This window comes from Lactuca serriola, chromosome 3, assembly GCF_051521515.1.
Source record: "Lactuca serriola cultivar US96UC23 chromosome 3, Lser_US96UC23_V15, whole genome shotgun sequence".
Classification (NCBI taxonomy): Eukaryota; Viridiplantae; Streptophyta; class Magnoliopsida; order Asterales; family Asteraceae; genus Lactuca; species Lactuca serriola.
This window is the reverse complement of record NC_136410.1, coordinates 161829728-161852994: the sequence shown is the minus strand read 5'-3', so window position 1 is coordinate 161852994 and position 23267 is coordinate 161829728. Positions and strand designations below refer to the sequence as shown.

The 23267-nt window shown below is 31.8% G+C and overlaps 1 protein-coding gene and 1 long non-coding RNA gene across 4 annotated transcripts; both read right to left on the bottom strand.

Annotated features, from left to right (window-relative positions):
* Positions 1-12469: 12469 nt before the first annotated feature.
* On the bottom strand, positions 12470-15381 carry LOC145094716 (uncharacterized). Of its 2 annotated transcripts, none has more exons than XR_013703509.1 (4): positions 14882-15381; positions 13627-13721; positions 13458-13518; positions 12470-12852 (listed from the first exon to the last, which is right to left on the bottom strand). It is a non-coding gene; the product is annotated as an uncharacterized LOC145094716 (long non-coding RNA). The 2 variants fall into 2 exon arrangements; XR_013703510.1 differs by having other exon boundaries at positions 14952-15381.
* Positions 15382-20355: 4974 nt separating this feature from the next.
* Positions 20356-22345, bottom strand: LOC145093311 (glycine-rich RNA-binding protein 4, mitochondrial-like). Of its 2 annotated transcripts, none has more exons than XM_079031410.1 (5): positions 22207-22345; positions 21673-21820; positions 21516-21584; positions 21316-21422; positions 20356-21058 (listed from the first exon to the last, which is right to left on the bottom strand). In XM_079031410.1, the coding sequence occupies exons 2-5, from the start codon at positions 21806-21808 to the stop codon at positions 20690-20692; spliced, it is 681 nt and encodes a 226-aa protein (XP_078887536.1). In that variant the 5' UTR covers positions 21809-21820; positions 22207-22345; the 3' UTR covers positions 20356-20689. The 2 variants fall into 2 exon arrangements, with proteins under 2 accessions (XP_078887536.1, XP_078887535.1); XM_079031409.1 differs by lacking the exon at positions 22207-22345 and adding an exon at positions 21912-22129.
* Positions 22346-23267: the final 922 nt, after the last annotated feature.

Here is a 23267-nt window from a genome sequence, read left to right as displayed (position 1 = left end):
GGTGATTTGTGATTCCATTTGAGGCATTCACACTATTGGTGCTTGGCCCTCAAACTCCTTAGGAATTGAACTCATCATCAAAAGGTATGTAATCTCATCTAATTCTTTTATGTTTAAAAGTACCCCATGCCATGTTAGATAGGTTATGAACCTTGGAAAAATTATTATTTTGCATGTACTTAGACAAACATAGATCCAAGGTTTATTAGGGTTGCATGCACACTTAGGAAGTGTTAGATTGCTCAAAACCCAACAGATTCTACCCTATGTTCACAACCAAATAAGGAACAGGAAATGATGCCAAATCGATCATTATATGGCTATACAATCCTAATCGTATACATTTTTGAAAGCATAGACTTAGCAAATAACTGTGTCGGGATGATAGCGAATCTCGCATCCGGAATCATTGAGTAGTTCCACCCATCTTCGATGTCTCATATTAAGTTCTTTCTGATCGAATATGTGTTGGAGGCTTTTGTGCTCCATAAAGACTGTGCATTTCGTACCATAAAGGCAATACCTCCAGATTTTTAGAGCAAAAACCACTGCTGTCATTTCAAGGTCGTGCGTTGTATAGTTAACTTCGTGGTTCTTAAGTTGTCTCGAGGCATATGATATGACCTTTCCTTGCTGCATAAGAATGCGACCTAGCCCTTGCTTGACGCATCGCAAAAAAACTACAAAATCTTTCATCCCTTCTAGGAGGGAAAAAATCGGTGCGTTGCATAGGGCTCGCTTTAGTGTCTGGAAAGCAGTTTCTTGTTTCTCCTCCCAGTTAAAGGTTACACCCTTCTGAGCTAGAGTGGTGAGGGGTTTTGTAATTTTGCAGAAGTTTTGGATGAACCTTCTGTAATAGCCAGCGAGACCTAGAAATTGACAAATCTCCTATGGGGTCCGTGGGGTCGCCCAGTTTTCAATAGCTTTGATCTTTGAGGGATCAACATGTATCCCTTCTTCGCTGACTATTTGACCTAGGAAGTCCACCTTCCGAATCCAGAATTCGCATTTTGAGAACTGTGCATACAACTGCTCTGCCTTTAATGTTTCCAAGACTCGACGTAAGTGTTGGCTGTGTTCTTCCTTACTTAGGCAATAGACTAGTATATCGTCGATGAAAACTATAATGAACTTGTGTAATTAAGGTCGATACACACGATTCATCAGGTCCATGAAGACTTCAGGTGTGTTTCTTAAACCAAAGGGCATTACTACGAATTCATAGTGACTGTAGCGAGTTCGGAATGTGGTCTTAGGAATATCCTCATCCTGGACTCGTAATTGATGGTATCCTAATTTGAGGTCGATCTTGGAGAAGAAACTTGCTCCTTGAAGTTGGTCAAAGATGTTGTTGATTGGAGGCAAAGGGTATCGGTTTTTGACAGTGAGTTTATTTAATTCCCGAAAGTCTATGCACATATGGAACGATCCATCCCTCTTCTTCACGAACAAGACCGGTGCTCCCCAGGGTGAGAAGCTTGGTCATATGAATCCTTTGCTTAGAAGTTCATTTAATTGGATGGATAGTTTCTATATCTCTAGCGGTGCTAAACGGTACAAAGTTTTAGCTAAGAGGGTAGCTCCGGGAATCAATTCGATTCGGAATTCGACTTTGCATTCAGGGGGAACTCCTGGGAGATCCTCTGGGAATATATCAGGGAAGTAACAAACTTCAGGGATATCTTTGATACTTTTCACTTATTGTTTCTTATCGACCACGTGAGCTAAGAAGACACAGTATTCTTTGCGAAGATACTAGGCCTTGACGCAAGAAATGATTTATAGGTTCGTACCGGGTTTTTCGCCATAGATAACGAGGGATTCGCTACTTGGCATATTAAGACGAACGGATTTTCATAACATAGGATATCAGCAAAGTGAAGACTTAACCAATCGATGTCGATGATAATGTCGAAGCTTTTAATTGAGACCGGCATAAGGTCAATTTGGAAAGAATAGTTGTTTAGAGTAAGGGTACATCCTATGTATATGTCGTTAGTGCTCTCAGTCTTTCCGTTTTCCATTTCAATGGTGAATGTATCATTTAGTGATTAGGGATTTTGTTTTAGTAGGTGTTTGAATTTATGGCTCACGAAGCTTTTCTCCGCACCACTATAAAAAAGAATCCATGCGTAAGAATTGTTGAGAAGAAACATACGGGTGACCACAGTAGGATCTGCTATCGCTTTTTCATGACCAATTGCCAATACTCTTCCCACACTACTAGCATTCCTTATCTTAGGGCAGTCTCTCTTGAACTGCCCGGTTTCACCATACCCATAACAAGCCTGACTTACTCCAATGCTGGGGACTTGGGAGATTGGTTGTGCTGGCGCCCTACAGAAACGGGCGACGTGCCCCTTTCTGTTGAAGTTTTTGCAGTTTATTTCTCCAAAAACTCCCATGTGATGGTAGCTACACTTGTTACACTTTGGCAAAGTTCCATCATATCGACTCGTAGGTGCTGGAGTAGTAGAAACAGTGTTAGGAATAGAAGTAGGAACAATAGCATCGTGTACTGCCCCAGTTTGTTGTTTCTTTGAAGGTTCTCGTGACAATTTCCCCTTTTGTTTGTTCCAGAACTTCTTTTTGCTGCCACTTTCTTTGGGTTGCTCAGGAATTGCTATCATGGAGCCTTAGCGAACTCCATGATCTACGAGTGTTTGTGCCAGATGTTTGGCACTGTCAAAAGTAAATGGGTTGGCAGTTATAACATTTCCTTAGGTCGGGGGTTAATCCCCATATTTACCTTTCCACTTTCTTACTCTCTTGGGTGATCATCCCGGGACATAGAATACTCAAGTCACTAAATTTGGCAATATAAGCAGCAATGTCGGAGTCCTTCATCGTCAGACCCCAGAGTTCTTGTTCTACCTTTTGCACCTCGCCCCTCGGGAAGTACTCTGCCTGCATTAGGACTTTTAAATCTTCCCAGGTCATAACATTGGCTATTGGGAGAGATAAAGATTTGAAATAGCCGTTCCACCAAGAAAGGGCTCTATCCAAGAAAGTGCATGCTACAAATTTTACTTTGCTAGCTTCAGGGCATGCACAGATTTCAAACACCGATTCAGTTTTCTCGAAGCAGCGCGTTAGAGCAATGACACCTCCAGTTCCATCGAAGGATTTGGGTTTGGCGTTCATGAAGTATTTATAAGAACACTTCGTTGGGTTTCCATGGCTTTCTCCGTGATTAGAAGGGTTGGCACCACTACCCACCCCACTAGCACCACTTATGCTGATTTGCGTCATGGCGGCTGCCACGGTGGCTGTTACTATTACTTGGAAGACAGCAGGGTCATATTGTGGAGGTGGTGGCGATGGTGTAGTTGGTGGAGTATTTTTGAAATGCCTATTTGATTTACGTGGTGGCATCTTTTTCTATAAGATTTAGAGAGGAATTAATGATAAGTCCTCTATAGTAGTTATGAGTCAGTTGATATTGAACAAGATATATCTTAGTTCTGAACGCATCATATCCTGACTTTTATATTGTTCTATTAAGCGATTTACAATAGAAGTCTACTAATATAAGTAAACAATCGCCAAATTCATTTATAGCAACACTTGTAACGAATGTGTATAGTGTAATCCATAACAGGTCCTCCTATAATCACATAGTGTATACAAATAATATATAACCAAGACCAAATAGGCCTTCGAATAAGTGATTCTACTCTAAGTCCGCAACCAAACAAGGAACAGGAAGTAAAGCTAAATCACAAATTCGAAGTCTATAAAATCTTAATTATATATAACTCTTACGTATACACTTAGTAATCATAGATCTACCGGTAAGGGTCCTTTGTTTTTACATGATTGATTTTGATAAGAAGGCCTTTCTCGACTATTAGTTTATGTAACTATTATGGCCTAAGTGTTGTTGTTCTAGTGTTATAGTGCCATAAAATACTCCTATAGTATTTTAAATTCATGCTTGGTTCTAGAGTTCTTCTTGTATATAAAGTTGGTAAGTTTTAGACTTGTTACAACACCACGATCACTCCCAAACACATGGTCAGGCTATATTTATCCCAGATATGATTACATAACTGTCTAGGTTTAACTACAGTGTCCAACATCTAAATACTTTTATGTAGTTCTAATTGCGATGTTGTTTCATGTATGTATGCATGTTAGTATACTTCTTATAAAATACTTAGATTTTAAAAGTATACTTTTAGTTAGAGCATTTTGGCCCCATTGTATTTATAGTTGTATATATTATGTGGTTTGATATACTTAGTTTAGTATAAACAATGCTCTGATACCAATCTGTCACACCCCCAAACCGGAACGACGGAAACGTTTGGGGGTGGATGATGTTATGTACAATATTACAACAATTGCATAATAGTAATCAAAGTACAACAAGCATTACATTGATAAAGTATAGTTTTACATTTGTGTTAAAATTAGTGTATACTTGACACCAAAATATATAGCAAAAACTAAAAGACATGAGTCTATGAAGCTCCGTCTTCTTAAAACCTATGGATATCTGTTTACTGATTTCCTGAAAATACAAGTATTTTTGAAAAGAGTGTCAACAATTAAGTTTGTGAGTTCATAAGCATGTTTATAATTGAATTCTGTCATTTGTTCCTTGAAAATATAAGTATGTTTTTCCCAGAAAATCCTATAAATGTGTTGTAGTCTTAATACCCTAAGACCAAAACGTGTAAATGTTATTGTACTCTGAGATAGTATGATGTAGTTTTGATTCACATAAAACCATAAAAAGTATGTTTTCTCTGTACTGGAATAGTATTCTGTATTTGTACTTGTATCAAAACTGTGTAATTGTAAGTGCCTGGATTCACCAGCTGTATTGTAAAATATTGTATTGTAGTTTTATTATTTAATAAAACTATTTGAAGTTGTTTACTTATTCATACACTAATCATATTATTCAATACCAAATTGTGATTTATCATAACCATGCATGATGACCTAATATGGCCTGAACACAACGTTCTTCAGGCGCCGCAATCGGTACGACTTTGTCACTCCATGTCTGCCAGCCTAATTATAGCTAGCAGTTAAGGTGCGAGATTGTCAGTCCCATATAGATCTATACAAAAGTGTCACGCTCTCCCTCAAGGAGACTATTGTTATAATTCCAGAGCTTGGTTGGTACTTAGATAAGTACGTGAAGTGTGTCTCACAAATGTTATATTGACGTTTACATGTAGAATAATGAAAAGTCTTTTTTATGATAAATAACTTTATGTATGTTCCATAAACTATATCTATTATAGTTTATATCTTTGTTTTCTATAATGTATTCTGAACCTGGTAATAAAGTGTATATGATCCATAAACTATACCTGTTATAGTTTATATGTTTGTTTTCCGTATTGTATCTCAACTGTGTTAAATGATATGTAAGTTCCATAAAATATATCTATTATAGTTTATATGTATGTGTTCCCTGAAAGAAAAACCTTTGTATTGTCTATGATTTGGCAAGTTTAAATCGTAAAATCCGTGATAAAGTTGTTTCCGTGAAATTTAACATTTATGTCCAAATGGTACTAAAATAGATTGCAAAACTAATATTTTTGTTTAACAAGTTTTAAATGGTTTTATACTTATATAAATATAATATTTATATAATTATGATTAAAAGGATGGTCGAATAAATAATTCTACCTTAAGCCCACAACCAAACAAGGAACAGGAAATATAGCAAAATCATTAATTCTAATCATGTTGAATCCTAATTATATATATATATATATATATATATATATATATATATGTGTGTGTGTGTGTGTGTGTGTGTGTGTGCGTGTATGTGTGTGTTTTAGAACGACAACAATTAACAATATTTGAAATCATTTAAAAATTAACACTATATTTCTTGTGTTACACTCGTATTCCCTCCCTAAAAGAGTGAAAAATCATAAAAGCATAGGGGTATGAACTCACATTGTGTGTGAGTTTCGGGTTGGTTACGATGTGGTTGCGAAGATCCTCGGGTTAGAACACTTGATAATAGTCGTATCCTAATAATATTTATACACGATATTGTATTTAAATTAACGAAGTAATAAAATATTAAGTTTAAAGTGTTAGATAACACTTAATATGTAAGAAAACTTACAAAATTAATTCTTGAGAATTAATCTAAATGATTGTTCTTCCTTGGAAAACTTGAAGATGTGAAGTGTTCTTGAGGGAATTAAAAAGATTTGAAGGTTACTCCTTGAAGAGTTGAACAAATGGTTATGAGTTTTGAAAGAAAAGTGAGAAGTTTTGGTGAGGATAATGTGAGAATGAGGTATGTTTTCGGTTGAAACACACACACACACACATACATACATACATACATACATACATACATACATATATATATATATGGGTGAAAAGGGACGTGACACATACATTGGAATATGTATTTTATCTCATTGACAGGTGTGCCGAAGGATAAGGTGGGAGGTTTCGGTCTAACTTCCCACCGAGAACAAAGGATTTTGGTCAGATGGGTGGGGTCTCACATGTTGTTTTCGGTCCGAAGGTGGCCTTCCTCGCATGTTTTCGATCTTGACCGAAATCTGTTTTCGGCCTCGCATAATATCTCTAAAAGGTGATTTCGGTTCATTTAATCTTTGATTTGGTGTTTTCGGCCCAATTTGATTTTAAATTCTAAAAATCAAATACTCATATATAATAAAGTTATTTCCATTATTAAATCATATTTAAGCCTTATAAATTTAACAATTTAACAAATTGCCTTTTATTAAGTAAGTTTGTCTTTTATTGACTTTTGTTGACTTGAAATAACGAGTTGCTACAAAGTGCAATTGGGTCATATATTCCATTCATTCATAAATAATTTTTTTTAAATAATTATCATACATACTTAAAAATTAGTATTTTTTTTTCTTGAATCTCATGCATTTGAAACTCTCTTTTTTAACTTCTTCAAACCACATTAATTTGAAACCCTATTTTTTAACTAATGCAACTCAAAAGTTTTCTTAATTATGATTTAACACTCAAAAGTTCTATAACTTATATTATGTTTAATTAGCATTTAGTAAAAAATTTACTATAAAAAGGTCAATCTTTTGGGAACACTTGCATACATATCATATAAAAATTTCAAAAAGAAAACAAACTTAAAGGTTTTTGTGTTGGGTTGAGGTCTTATGACCACTTTTGGAGATATCCTATTATATTAGAGCTTTTAATTTTAAGTTTGTTATACTAATTTGTTTTTATATTTTCTTCGTTTTTGGATTATTTTAATACAGTCGTTGTATATCGTGGTTTAATCATTAATATATTGATCATATGTTATATAGGGTGATATCAAAAATATTTAATTAAATATTTTAAATATGTTTTTTTTGTTTTGAACCGTTTCAAAAAGATAATTAATTAAAACTCATTCATATGTTATACTTTTCATCTCTCTCTCTTTCTCTCTCTCTCTCTCTCTCTCTCTCTATATATATATATATATATATATATATATATAGAGAGAGAGAGAGAGAAAGAGAGAGAGAGATGAAAAGTATATATATATACATATATATATATATATATATATATATATATATATATATATATATAATAGAGGTCAAACCACTTCAACCAAAATTCATTTAAAATCTAATATTTCAAATGCTTTTTAATAATGATTGTAAAAATTTCAATATGTGTTACTTAATTGATTGATTAATAAAAATTTTAATGTTTTGAAACTTCTAACTCTTAAACTTGTATTATTTAATTTGTTAGTTAACTAAAATATTCTTCCTACATAAAGATAACATTTTTATGTTTGGTTACTCATATTTGTTTATATAATTAGAAAACAATATGTACATAGAATGACTACTTCAATTTTATATAGGAATCAATACTACTAGAGAGATATGTTGTCTTTAAACGGTGGTAGGAGATCCACATACCCTTTTTAACTATTTATATTAATGCTTAGTAATATCTATTTTATATTCCTATTAACCTTAATTTTTTAGGTACAAATTAAGGAAGAAGATTATCGGCGCACCAACATAAAGTCAAACGTACGACTTGCAAAATATATAATTAAAATTAAATATCATATTTACTAATCGACTTATTTTAAAACTGTTGATGATATTTATGTATAATGATATATTTTGTATGACTTCATTCTTAATTTCAATATTTAATATTTGAAAGTTCATATATGAAACCTTGGATGTTTTGGTGTAATATAAATAGTGTAATACAAAGTTTATTAGTTCAACATTGTTTATTAATAGCTCATTCAAAACAACTTATTTCTTATTTAATCCAAAAGATATTATCGGACATAAGAAAAGTAGATTATATTAATGTTATACAAGAACTTATAATATATATTGGATATTATAAAAGTAAAAGTAAAGTTTATAAGGTATGGACTATATTAGATAGTATCAATATATAAATTGATGGATTTTTATATTATTTGATAATTCGGTTAATGCCCAATACATGACTAAAAACATAAATTTCAACATATTTTTATTTTTTCCCATAATTAATTTAACCACTTAAATGTGATCTTGCGCAACGCGTGAGGTTACGCCTAGTATACTTATAAAGAAATGATTTTTCATTTCACCACATTCATTTGAAACTCTTATTCAGTTTTCATTTCACCACATTCATTTGAAACTCTCATGTATTTTTCCTTTCACCACATTCATTTGAAACTCCCATGACTTTTCAATTTCTTTCTAATAATGATTATAAGTTGGTTAATAAGGTTAAATAAATATAAAACCTAAAGTGTAATCATATATAAACTAAATTTCAATATTAAAAGAATATATTTTCTTCTACTTATAAAGTTATGATTTTAACTTTTAACATATTATACTTAATTTATTAGGTCTAATATGTTGTTGTATGTAAACCATTATCATTTTAAAGCTACAACTTTGAACAATTTATATAAAATACTTAAATTATTAATTTAAATATAACCTTACACGATAAGCTTAAATATAAATATTAGTTCAACTTAAACAACCTAAAGAATATTTTGTAAATAGTTAAAAGTGATAAATTATAGTGTCTGTCTAATAATGATTATAAGTTGGTTAATAAGGTGAAATACGTATCACACTTAAAGTGTAATCATAAATAAACTAAAATTCAATATTAAAATAATACTTTTACTTCTACTTATAAAGTTATGTCTTTAACTTTTAACATATTATACTTAATTTGTTAGATTTAATATGTTGTTGTATGTAAATCATTATCAGTTTAAAGCTACAACTTTTGAACAGTTTGGACAAAATACTTAAATTACTAATTTAAATATAACATTACAGGGTCAACTAATATAAATTTCAGTTCCACTTAAAAAATCCAAAGAATATTTTGTGAATAGTTAAAAGTGATAAGTTATAGTGCAAAATGCAAAAACGAAATTGTGATATCAATTTAACTAAAATATTTTCTAAAGATATTTTTATAATCATTAAAAGTTTTCAAATAAGTAGCTTAAAATAACTTACAATAAAAATAGTTAAAAATAACTTTATATAAATGATTATATTGTTACATTTAAAATAAAATAAAAAAAGTGTTTGATGTTTTAAATAAATACAATGATAAAATTAAAACGTTAATCAAATAAATTTTAAAAAATTAATTAACAATAACAACAACTATAAATAACATTAAACCACACATTATATTTAATTTTATTCATGAGTAACCCGCAGGTAGAGCTCATTCAAAAGAATGAGATTATGTAGTTTTAATAGATGTATACATTATCATATAATTCAAAATAGAGCAAATTACGCGAATGGTCCAAATGGTTTAGAGTAATTTGTGTGTTTGGTCCTAGATTTATTTTTTTAACTCGAAAAGTCCCTATTATTTGCTTTTGTTACACACTTGGTCCATGTCTTACCTAAAAAAACTATTTTTTCCCTTTATTTTTTTAATTTATTGAAATAAACACACCCCAACCCCAACCCACCCTCTCACCTTACCTTACCTACCCCACTATTTTTCATATTTAAATAATAGTTTTTTTAGATAAGACAAAGACCAAACGTTTAACAAAAACAAATAGTATGGACCAACCGCATAAGAATAACAAGTAGTAGGGACCTTCCGAATTAAAAAAACAAATCAGAGATCAAGCGCGCAAATTACCCTAAACCATAGGGACTATTCGTGTAATTTACTCTTCAAAATAATCAATATATTATATCTCCGTAGTATACGAATTATTATATAAAATTTAACAACATTATTGTTATATTTAAAAAAACATATATTTGTAAAGATTTCAGCTATATAGATGCTTATGCGCAACACATGGGCATTCGCCTAGTATAATATATATAATCAGGTTGGCGGGTTAACCCGTGAACCCAAATAGCTAATCCAACCCAAACCATGAAACAAACGGTTGGTGGGTCAGAAATTTCAACCCAAAGCCGCTTATTTTTGTGTCGGTCTCGTATCAGGTTACAATTTAGGTCGATAATTGTCACTCCTAGATAGAACATATATGGGTACAAGACACTTTTGAACAACTCCTAACCCTTCTTTTTATATAACTAGAAAGGTACAGCAAAATGACTAAACCATGGTTAAGTATGATGGACAAACGAAGATCAATCTTCAAAACGCATAACGCTAGGAGTGTCTTTGCATCAATCTCCATCAACACTTTCACATAAGCCTACACAATCTTCATATCGTCAAAAATTTATCTTTGCATGTATAAAAATGTTTAAAAATGTATAAAAAAAAACTTATATTTACATGTATAAAAAAGCATTGTCAAAATTCCTTTTTAATTTAAGTATTTTTATACATGTATTTAATAATATGTATAAATATGTTTAAACGAAAAAAGAACTTTGAAAACATTTCATAAGGTGTAAAATGGGGAATCTCTAAAAAAGTGCTAATATTTTTACACTAATTTACGAAAAAGTCCAAAGCTAAAATTGGTTTACGAAAAAACATGAATTACTGGTAAAAATGACGATTTGACCTCTTTTTCACAGTTTACCGGTTTCATTACTTACACAGTTCCATTAAAGTCTCATTATTTTACCATAATTTACGAATAAGTCTCAAAGTAAAATTAAGTTTTGATTTGACCATTTTGGTCAATGTAACATATATTTTACCGGTTTTATTGTTGACCTTGACGCATAGTTATTAAATGAGCTAATAAGACGGATATGATAGGCTATATAATGCTACGTTTACTGTACAATTTGATATCTATCTCATAGGCTTGTTTATGATTATGTATCAAAGTCAGCAATGAAACCGATAAAATGTGTGTTTCCGAGAAAAAAATTCGAGAAAGGAGCTAATGAGATGGATATATTGGGTTACATAAGATTAGATGGACGATTTGAAATTTCTTATAAACTTAAAAAATGAAGAAGTGGTTAGTAGTTTATGTAATTATGGCAGTATTCGTTGGATGTATTTTATATTCCAAAAAATATAAATACATAAGGATATCAAGTTTTATGGTAAACATAGTACTATATAACCCATCATTTTCATCTCATCAATCCATTTAATGACTAGGCGTTCAGATCATCAATGAAACTGATAATATGTATGTTACATGGAAAAAAAAAAGGTTAAATCAGCACTTAATTTTAGTTTGGTACTTATTTGTAAGTTATGATAAAATAATGAGACTTGAATGGAACTAGATAGGTAATGAAACAGGAAAAAATGGGTTAAATCGTCATTTTTACTGGTAATTCATATTTTTTTGTAAACAAATTTCAGTTTGAGATTTTTTCATAAATTAGAATAAAATAATAAGGGCTTTTCTAAAGATTTCCCTGTAAACATATATAAAAAGGTTTTTCGTATATATTTTAGGAAAGTTTACGAAATAATCATAATATTTTGGTTTTTATAGAAAATTTTCAATGTTATGGATCAGTTTACAAAATAGTCCCAAATGAATGCAACTTTTACCGAGTTTTATGTTTTTTTTGTAAATAAAAATTAATTTAGAACTATTTTATAATCAAGCCCAAAATATTAAGACTATCTAAAGATTTCCCAAAAATCAACATCAACAAAAGTTACTTGTTTGACCGGCTCTCATGGGCAACAATGGTAATGACATAACTTTTATCTAAAACTAGATGAGGAACCCCGCTTTGCGGGGTATGGATTTGTAAACAACATAAAAAATAAGGGATCATTGATCAATTGTTTTGGTCGTTTATAGTACGCTTTCACAGTGACCATAATTGAATTCACACATAATTAAGTCATAATATTGCAGAAATAATGAAATGCCTTATTTTTAATAAAACCACTAAACTGTACCTTTTCCATTTACATTTCAACAGGATATAGTAGTAATCTAAGACTAGCTTCACCTTCTAACATATTCTCGGTTGGATAGCTTTTTGTTCCTGATCATTATTCATAAAAATTATACTTAGACACAACCATTACATTTTACACATAATAGTTGCATATTTACATATAATAGCAGTGTAATTACAATTCTTTACAGATAATAGCCATAAATAACAAATGAAATACATCTCTGTTGGAATTCTTTACTCATAAGTGAAAAATACTAAAGTTCTTTACCCATAATAGCAACATACTTATAGTTATTACATATTGTTGTCCTCGTCTTGTTAGCAACATGTGTTGTGGATTTCATCTCCCAACATCGTCCATAATATCCCATTGCTCCGGTACATAATTAAAATACTAATTATTGGCAATAGTGTAACCAAAATAAGGAAAAATGCAGTAATGTGCTACAAAGAAAAGTTACCGACCGATTCGACCTACTTTTGCTTTTGGATTTTTGCTCCTTTCAATCACCTAAAAGACGATTAAAATAAAAAAATGATCAATTAAAACATGGAATAATAGCATGTAAAAGAGAAAGCATTTTTACTAATTACATTAATTTTGGTAATGAAGAAAATGGTCATTTTTGTCAAAAGGACAAAGTTGGTCAACATGACCATTTTAGTCATTTTCCCATATGAAGCTAGAAAAGGGGACCATTTCTTTAAATCTGACTATACGGAGGGACTAATTTTGTAGAGGAGACCATTTCTGTAAATTCCCTATTAGGTAGGTGCCATTTTGATATTTTTATGAAACACATGAAAATTTTCTATAACTTTCAATCAAAGTTTTATCTAGAATAGCATTGTACTTTGTAAGTACGATGGTTTAATAAGCAAAAAATTATAAAAAAATAAGTTGGTAAACTATCGTCCAAGCAATCTATACACACATACACAGATTCATCATTCCAAAAATACCTAAAACACCTTTAAAGTTAAAAACTTTGAATTCAAATATAATAATAAAAAATCTGATCACGTGTAACATAGATTTAATTATAATTTTGGTATTGATATATAAATAAAATAAAAAACATGTGTACATACAATTTGTAAGCACTGCAACCTTACCTTCTATATGCTTTGTTTGTAATTCTCTACCCTACCCTAGCCCATATAACTCCAAGAAAATCTACATGGCAGTAAATAAAGGCAGTTTAGTAATTTTACTTTGTTCGATGTTCTTGGATAGATGAGCAAATAGGAAGCTCATAAAAGGGTATCTGGTGAAAGTAACTACCTTTGTATTCATTAGTTCAGATCAGATATATCAGATAGAATTCTGCTTTGTATTAAAAACTTGGTTATTTGATTTGAAAAATCCCAAATCTTCACCTGCAAAACAGATGTAATCATTTAATAACATCGAAAAGACTCGAAAAAAGGTCAAAGGTCAAAGAAAAAATTGTCGAACGTCAATCACTAATCAAGACTTCACATTGAATATTTGGCAGGATTTATCAAAAGCACCAATCTCATTGCCCTAAATGACAACAAAGAGTAGAAGACATGATACAAATAGTCATATCTACAACAACAAGAAAATAGCTATATCACCTTTTGTCAAATCTTTACAACTATTGAATTTCTTGCTCAAAAGTGTTTGGGTTTTCTAGTTATGCCACTGTTAGAAAATTTTATTTCTCACATGTTCCAATATGGCCTTCACTCAAACTACCGTAAAATTGTTTTATTAGACTCATATATAAATGCTATGAATTTACAAATTTAAAAAATGACAACATACTTGGCCACTTAGGCAACATACTTTCATTTAATTGTTTAGTATAGAATTGTGGTTTTCATCATCGACATAATGATTTTCAATGTACAAAATTTTAATAGTACTTGAGATTATAGATAACTGAATACCAAAACATGTGGAGCAAAGAATCACACATAGTAGCTAAGTTGGGATCAACTCCTATGCAATGCCAGATTTGGACCCTTTAGAACATGCTCTGTTAACTCAACCAACGAAGCTAGTAAAAGCTATCGTAATCCTGTTATAATATCAGTTTTTTTTTTCTAGTACTTAACCCATAAAGCTCACTAATCTAAAAGGAAACAACCTCATAATCTATTATTCAAAGAGAAGAAAACAAACATTTTCTATTACACATACATCTAGATTACTTCCATTTCCTAAGTCATTAAACAAGCAGAACATATAGCTTTCGTTGACAACCTCATTCCTTCATCCCTCTATTAAAAAGTTAAAATAGTTTCCTGTAGTCAGAAAAACACCCTTTCATGGAAGATATCAAGTCGTACATGAAGCAAGTGAAATAAATAAACCCATTAACAATGCATTAAGAAAAATTAGATTTTTTAGGAAGTGAAATAAATAAACCCAACAAAAAATTAGGGTCTTACAGGATAGAGCCTGTGTTCTTCATCCACTTCAAACAATTAACAATACATTCAGCAAAATTAGGTTTTTTTAGACTACTGATCCAGAACAAAAATATAAAAACAAATGGTGTTTCAATTACTTTCAACTTCCTAATTTAATGCAGGAGCGAAGCAGTTGGTTATACAGAGCGTCCAATTGATCGGCGATACCTTGATGAGAACTGAGAATGAAATCGATTTGAGGTATTAGGAAATTGATTTAATACTTGAGAAGGAGAAGTCGATGGTGGTTTCTTCTATGGCAGTAAGCTGAGGTGGAGCTAAAATGGAGCGGAAGGGCCTGGGTTTGGTGGCGATTGTAGCCATGAACGGTCGACATGTGGGGAAAATGTTGGAAGAAGAAAAAACCTGGAGCGGAATCCGAGGAATCATTTCTCGGTTTTATTTTTGAAATATTAATTTTGGGTTTCTTATTCGCTACATTCCAACCAAATACCCTCAATCTTCTTCTCCTACGTTTAATCAGACCTTCAATCGATAGAAAATAAATACGTGATCGGAAAGAACAGTGGGATGGCAAAAGAGAATAGAAAGGGCATTTGATAGGATATGCGGTGGAAAATTCCAGAAACTCGCTAAGATAAACATAAAATAATTGAACGATGAACAACACATGTTGTAAAGAATGTACAAAATTCCATAAAATGCCCCCATACAAATACTAAGCAGAAAGTGCAACTAAACCCATAATAAGGGTACCATTTTTACCAATCTCTCAGGAACTTTACTATTCGTAAGAGGTGCAACTTTAATATATATATATATATATATATATATATATATATATATATATATATATATATATATATGGTTAGGTTCTTTTGTTTCTAGTAACTATTGTGTGCCAGAATGCACAGATCTGGACCATCGGATGGAATATAATCAAATGTCATGATCTGAGGGTCTATGATAGTACAATAGGGTAACATATACCATATAATCACACAAATTTTAGCATAAGGGCATTGTAGTCAATTGAGACAAATTTAAAAAAGGAAAAATCGAGATTTATGGGATAATTAATGATTTTGATCTAAAAAATCTGATTTTTTTCAAATTAATTCAATTTCAAATGTAATTTGTAAACATAAACCAATTTTATTCTATCAGAATGTTATCTTGTTAGAATGATAATCTGTAATTTTGTCAGAATGGTATACAACTATGAGCATAATATTATAAAAAGATATCATCAACACCAATAATTTTTAATGAATACAACTTTTATATAATACGGAGTTTAATAGTTTAGAATCGGTAATTACATTCATTCCTAAATAATACAACTATGAACATAAATTACATTGATTCTTGATATCTCTTGCCAAAAAAATATCGGCATTCTTGAAAGAATCCTCATTCACTTTCTTGTTTCGTTTCTAGATGTCTTGTGTATGTTTGACCTCTAAGCCACTTCAAAATATGCTAGCATTCTATGAGATTGACATTTTGTGAGATTGACATTCTATCAGAATTGTATTGCATAAGAATAATTTTATACAAGGAGTCTTTCCCATCAGGTCTTCAAGCCATTCTTCAAGCCATTTCTGTCACAAATTCATTGTCAAATATTTTGTAGTGATACACTTGTAACAACTGCACATTAAACATATAACTAATTAACTACAATCCTATCAGAATACATCAATAATATTCTTAAAGAATAAACGATTCTTGCAGAATGGTTTTGAATATTCTTAAAGAATATACCCAAGGAACAAAACGTTGAGTCCTACCAATAAAACCCTTAGCATTTGAAAAATAAACACAACATAAGCAACCATATTATGATAAAAAGGGATGTGGGTTTAGAATAAAAAGAATGGTGTATATTCTAACTTCATAGAATTGGTTATGGTAATTCACTGCTTAAGTTGACAAGGAATTCAAGATCAAAAAGCAATTGGATGTAAAATCTATTTTCAGGATTGAGGTAAATAATTTCTATAGTTAAACACAAGTTACTACATCACATAATCAATCTTTTGTTTTCCAGTTACAAATACCAAGATTTCAACTATGCATTTTATCGAACACGTGGTGTGCTTCTTCAGTTTCTTCAAAAAAAATAATGAGAGTCTTACCAGTTCAGTTTCTTGAATTCAAGAAACAAACCCAAACAACCATGAGTTATATTCCATCCATTATCATAAAATTTTTCAGGAAAACCCAAACATCCAAATTTACATGGATTCAAATCAAAATACGACGAAGAAGTAGATCACATGTTGGCTATGGATGCTTCCGTTAACTTCCTCTTCCTTTGATCAGTCAAGAATCGAGACCCTTGTCTCCCTCAAACTTGTTGTTTTGCTGCTTCCTTTCTCCCTTCTGTGTCAATGGCCAACAACCCCATTTTCATGCTTTTCCTTTCCTGACAAACAAAGAAAAACAAACACTTCCCAATTTCAATCTTTTGTTGCCATTCTCTCCCCCTAGTTGTTGGATTACCGGACCAGAGAAAGAACAGGAGGTTGTCGGAGCATACCTCCGTCCACGTACCTGCAATCACTGGGATTTCCTCCCCGTTCACTCCTCGCTTCTCACTCGCGTTCATGGACCCCACAGCAGCGCCACTGCTCCTCCGCATCCCCTTCTTCAGCCTCATCGAACCCCAGAGTCCATCATCGATTGCGAGACGAGAGTATGTGCTCCCATTTTGATTCGTCGATTGTAGAAGAAGAAGCAGAAGCGGTGATGGTGATGGTGATGGTGTTGATGCCGATGATGAACTTGTTCGGCCACAGACATAACTAGGTCAAATATATTTACTTTATTTCCTTAATTAAATGATTTCAATTAAATGATTTCCTTAATTAAAAGTACAAAATGTCCAAAATACCCTTTAATGATTTATTTAATTATTTATTATTTCTTGAATTCTCATTGGTGCATTTAAGCACACAATAATTGCTAGAAACAGTTGAACCTAACTCTCTCTCTCTCTCTCTATATATATATATATATATATATATATATATATATATATATATATATATATATTAAATGACTTTAAAACAAATGATAATTATATACATATAATATTAATTCACAATGGTCTTAAGAAATACACTTTCTATTGCTTAAAGTTATGCCACAAAAGTTTCAAGACTTTTTCACTTTTGGTTGTGCTTTTGGTCTCTCCTTAACTTTTTTGCCACATTAGTTTGTGGAGTTGACACTTTTGTGCTGTCAACTTGGATATTATCTAGCCACAAAAGTTTTTAGAGTTTGCCACTTTTAGTCCCTGACATTTAGGCTATAAATAAACCGAACGAACACAAACAAATACTTAAACCGGAAAAAACGATAAAATGCAATGTTTTTTTATAATACTAGGCCATTAGGATATTACTATTTATTGTGAAAGTTGCTTTTTGTATGGTCCCCACCAAAATAAAATATTAAAACACTAAATAGTTTTTTTACACGCTGCGAAAAAGTTTATTCATATACTATAAATATTTCCTCCACCGAAAAACCACCACTAACACCATAATCACCGCCTTTATTCACCATAGGGGTATAATAGTCCAAAGGATTCTAACCACTAGTAGACTCATATATTCACATCTTCACTTGTTACAAGTATTAGCATAATCATCATCATTCTCCTCTACATCATCCTCACCAAAATGGTTCATATTCTCATCACCACCACCTTCATTGCCGCCAGGTGACACTCCCGTATCACCGCCACCGCCACCTAAAACCCCGCTGAAAAGATCATTCCCGCCACCAGCATTTTGATTCCCACCACCATACCCGCCTATATTACTGCTGCCACCACCATATCCACCACCATTGTAACCACCATTTCCTTCATATCTGCCACCGCCACCAGGGCCGCCATAACTGCCACCAAATGATGGGCGGGGCCTCTCTTGGGCGACACTCACTCTAATCCTTCGACCATCAAGTTCCTAAAACTCATTGCCAACAAATAAATATTCATCCTAAGTTACACTTTTTGGTTTATGTCCAAAAAATAACCTTTTTCAAATTTGGTCACTATAATTTTTATTGTGTTTAATCCAAAATCAATATAAAACCTCAAAAAAAAAATCAAAACTATTGAATGTTTCAGTTTTTGACAAACGCATAATAGAACCATGAAATTGGGACCAAAATTGAAAAGAAAATTCTTTTTTTTTGGTCTGAAATCAAAAAAATGCAAACTACAAGGACCAAAATTTTATAAAATGTTCAAAATATCCTTTAATGATTTATTTAATTATTTTTTATTTCTTGAATTTTCGTTGGTGCATTTAGACACACAATAATTATTAGAAACATTTGAACATCTCTCTCTCTCTCTCTATATATATATATATATATATATATATATATATATATATATATATATGATGGGTTTTAGCCATAAGAACTTTTCTATGTGCGCATGCAAAACCATAATGCTTGGATCTAGGCTTTCTAATTAAACATGCTTTGAATCCAAGACTTCTAACAACTAATTAGGTATAAAACAATACAAAATCAGATCTAGAAGCATACCTTTGAATCTCTTGTTTGATCTTGTTGTCTTGGAGCTCTAGAGTCACAATTGTCACTCCTCTAATGGCTTACAAACACCAAATAGCAAGGAGGATGATTTGAGAGAGAGAAGAGGGGAGGAAATTCGGCCAGGGATTCTCTACTTCAGATGAGATGTCGATTTCTCTTTGCCATAGGGTTTATTTATACTTGTAGACTCCTTAAGGGTTACAACTTAAACCCTAGTTGGATAATCTTTCCTTAAAGCAATCCAAATCCATTCCTTAGATAACCTTTGACGATTTTAAGCTATCCCTAGCTTCTAGAATTCGTCCATCCTCTATCCAATAAAGATTTACAGTCTAAAGTTTAACTATCAAACAATTGACAGTTTATACCCTCTTATTTAATTAATCTCTTTAAGTCACCAAATTAATACTAATTAATTTATGACTTATATTAATCAAATAACAATATTATTATTCTTTATATTATTCTCATAATATATTAATAATATTTATTCTCTCTTAATAAATCATCTATCAAGTTGCTATGGTGAAGGCAACCCAAAAGGACCATGCACAATCGGGTCAAATACTTGCCTAATATAGTTGCAGCCTTAAACACTATTCCAACAAAATATATATATATATATATATATATATATATATATATATATATATATATATATATATATATATATCAAATGACTTTAAAAAAAATGATAATTATATACGTATAATATTAATTCACAATGGTCTTAAGAAAATAATACACTTTCTATTGTTTAAAGTTATGCCACAAAAGTTTCTAAGACTTTTTCATTTTTGGTCCTGTTTTTGGTCTCTCCTTAACTTTTTACAACATTAGTTTGTGGAGTTGATATTTTTGTGCTATCAGCTTCGATATTATCTAGCCACAAAAGTTTTTATAGTTTGACACTTTTAGTCCCTGACATTTAGGCTATAAATAAACCAAACGAACACAAACAAATACTTAAACCAGAAAAAATGATAAAATGCAATGTTTTTTATAATATTAGGCCATTAGGATATTACTATTTATTGTGAAAGTTGCTTTTGTGTGGTCCCCACCAAAATAAAATATTAAAACACTAAATACTTTTTTTACACGCTGCGAAAAAGTTAATTCCTATACTATAAATATTATTGCCAAAATCCCTTATTTTCACTTGGAGAAAAACCAAAAACAGAACACTTTAGTTCTCCATTCTAAACGACAAAAACATCAACACCTGTCACCAGAAAACATTCCCTATACTATTTCCTCCACTGGAAAACCACCACTAACACCATAATCACCGCCTTTATTCACCACAGGGGTATAATAGTCCAAAGGATTCTAGCCACTAGTAGACTCATATATTCACATCTTCACTTGTTACAAGTATTGGCATAATCATCATCATTCTCCTGAACATCATCCTCACCAAAATGGTTCATATTCTCATCACCACCACCTTCATTGCCGCCAGGTGACACTCCGGCATCACCACCACCACCACCTAAAACCCCACTGAAAAGATCATTCCTGCCACCAGCATTTTGATTCCCACCACCATACCCACCTATATTACTGTTGCCGCCACCATATCCACCACCCATATAACCACCAGCTCCTCCATATCCGCCACCACCACCAGCTCCATATCCACCGCCACCAGGGCCGCCATAACCACCACCAAATGATGGGCGGGGCCTCTCTTGGGCGACACTCACTCTAATCCTTCGACCATCAAGTTCCTAAAACTCATTGAAAAAAAATCATCAGCCTAATTTACAGATTTGGTCCCTGTAATTTGCACTTGTTTGCTCTATGTCCAAAAAATAACCATTTTTTATATAAAACCTCGAAAAAAAAAAACAGTTAAATGTTTCAATTTTTGACAAAAGCATACTAATTGGGACCAAAATTGAAAATAATTTTTTTTTTTGATGGAAAGTTAAAAAATGGAAACTACAAGGACCAAAATTTTATAAAACTTAAAGATGCATAATACCTTTCCATCCATATCCTGAAGAGCAGAATTAGCTGCATCAGCTGATGTATAACTAACAAATCCAAACCCTCGAGATCTACCAGAATCACGATCAGTGATAACTCTAACTGCAAAAATCAAAACCCTAATGATATCAGTAAAATCAATTTATAGTTTTATACGATTCAAATTTTGATCTTGATAGATGTTAGAATTTATACCATCTATCACTTCTCCATATTGCTGAAAAGCTTCTTTTAATCCCATTTCATCAGTTGCATAAGCAAGACCTGCATAGGATATTATACGAATTTGTTATTCTGGACACTGATTTGGGAAACATGTATAAATGAGATGAAAAAGAACATGATATTAAACCTCCTACGAAGAGTTTAGCAGATGACATGCTTCTGATTGACTGGAAAAGTGGTGAATTTGAAGAAGATAATCCCATATTGACATGATTGCTTCCTGATTGTTTAAGCAGATTGCCGAATCTACTAAGAAAAGCCATTTTCAGAGGAACCTGATAACAATGGAGGAATATGAACTCAAAATCAAAATGGTAAAATCGAATTTTTTTTTTTTTGAAATAAATAATGATTTTAAGCCTCTACATCTTTCTTGAACAGCAGGATCATAGAACAGAAGCAATAAATACAAAGTGCGACTGAAACCCTAGAGTCGATACTCCACTCACGTATCGATTCATGAGAAGCAGAACAAAGAAATACTGAAGTGAAATTCATTACACACGCGGATTAAGCGAGAGGGGATTTAACACTAGTAATTTTTTTTTTCTTTATTGACACAAAACCCTAATCGAAACAAGATTTATGAAATACAGATGGAATCAATAATGTGAGACCACATAATCGACTTATGACTGATGAAACAGGAATTAAAACTTACGATAATTAGGGTTTACAGTGACGACGAACCCTACCACCGTGGCTCTGTTGCCATTTTCGTGCTTTCACCGCAAGTAAATATACGGAGAGGGGTGTTTGCACGTGAAATGCACATCCTACGTCTATTTCTTTTTTGGAAAGAAACATTTATTTTTGGGAAATTGTTATAAAAGATATTTTAATAAAAATAACCAATGTTTTTAAAATTTTGGAAAATAACTATATTATCTGGAATAGGATATCCCAAAAAACTACTACTCATTTTGGAATGACATGGTCAATTTGGGATCACCCCAGTCCTAACCATACAAGATTGACAGTCTGGATTTCATATTGTACACCAGACACATTTTGGGAAACAAAAGTTATATAATGGTGTACACACATTTTGGGAAACAAAAGCTAGAATTTCCTTCACTATATAATGGTGTATTACAACTTTAGAACCAAAATCTGTAATTGTGTTGTTTTATAACTGATTCATAGGATAAGTTTCTCAAACAATGTTTCTAAAGAAAGATCGTCCAACTTGCTTGTTTATATGCATAACTTTGGGAGAACAAACCCCATGGTTACACCAACATCAAAATTGATATTAGTGATCATTTCCAACTTTGTTTTGTAGCTATTAGATGTGTGGTAAAATAATTTTATTTCAAAATTTAATTGTTTGTGTTTTTACAACTAATTGTTTTATTTTGCCATAAAAAAAATCAACTTCATACATTCATAAGTTGCGTGTTGTCTGTCATCTTTATAAGTAATGTCCCTTTAATATGAGAATACCTACAAACAATGTCATAACAGTTACTATGGAAGAAAACAACCAAACCCTGCTTATATCATCTTGTGTAGGCGTGATAAATATTGTCGACTCTTGTATCTTGTTTCTAATTGTAACGACGTAAATTTTCCAATCAAAATTTTCAATTTAAAAACACATTTATCAAATCATCAAATCTCATATCCAAAAACCGTATATATAAAAACTCCAGGATCCTCTCAACCATAAATCAATCTCTGATGTGTGTACAATCAAGTCGGCGCCTTCCCGTGATCCTG

Coding starts and splice junctions, on each gene's coding strand:
- LOC145093311 (XM_079031409.1), bottom strand. CDS start 22,043: ATGAATTTCACTTCAGTATTTCTTTGTTCTGCTTCTCATGAATCGATA. Junction 21,423..21,515: donor ATATGGAGAAGTGATAGATG/GTATAAATTCTA, acceptor TGATTTTTGCAG/TTAGAGTTATCACTGATCGT. Junction 21,059..21,315: donor TTCAGGATATGGATGGAAAG/GTATTATGCATC, acceptor AATGAGTTTTAG/GAACTTGATGGTCGAAGGAT.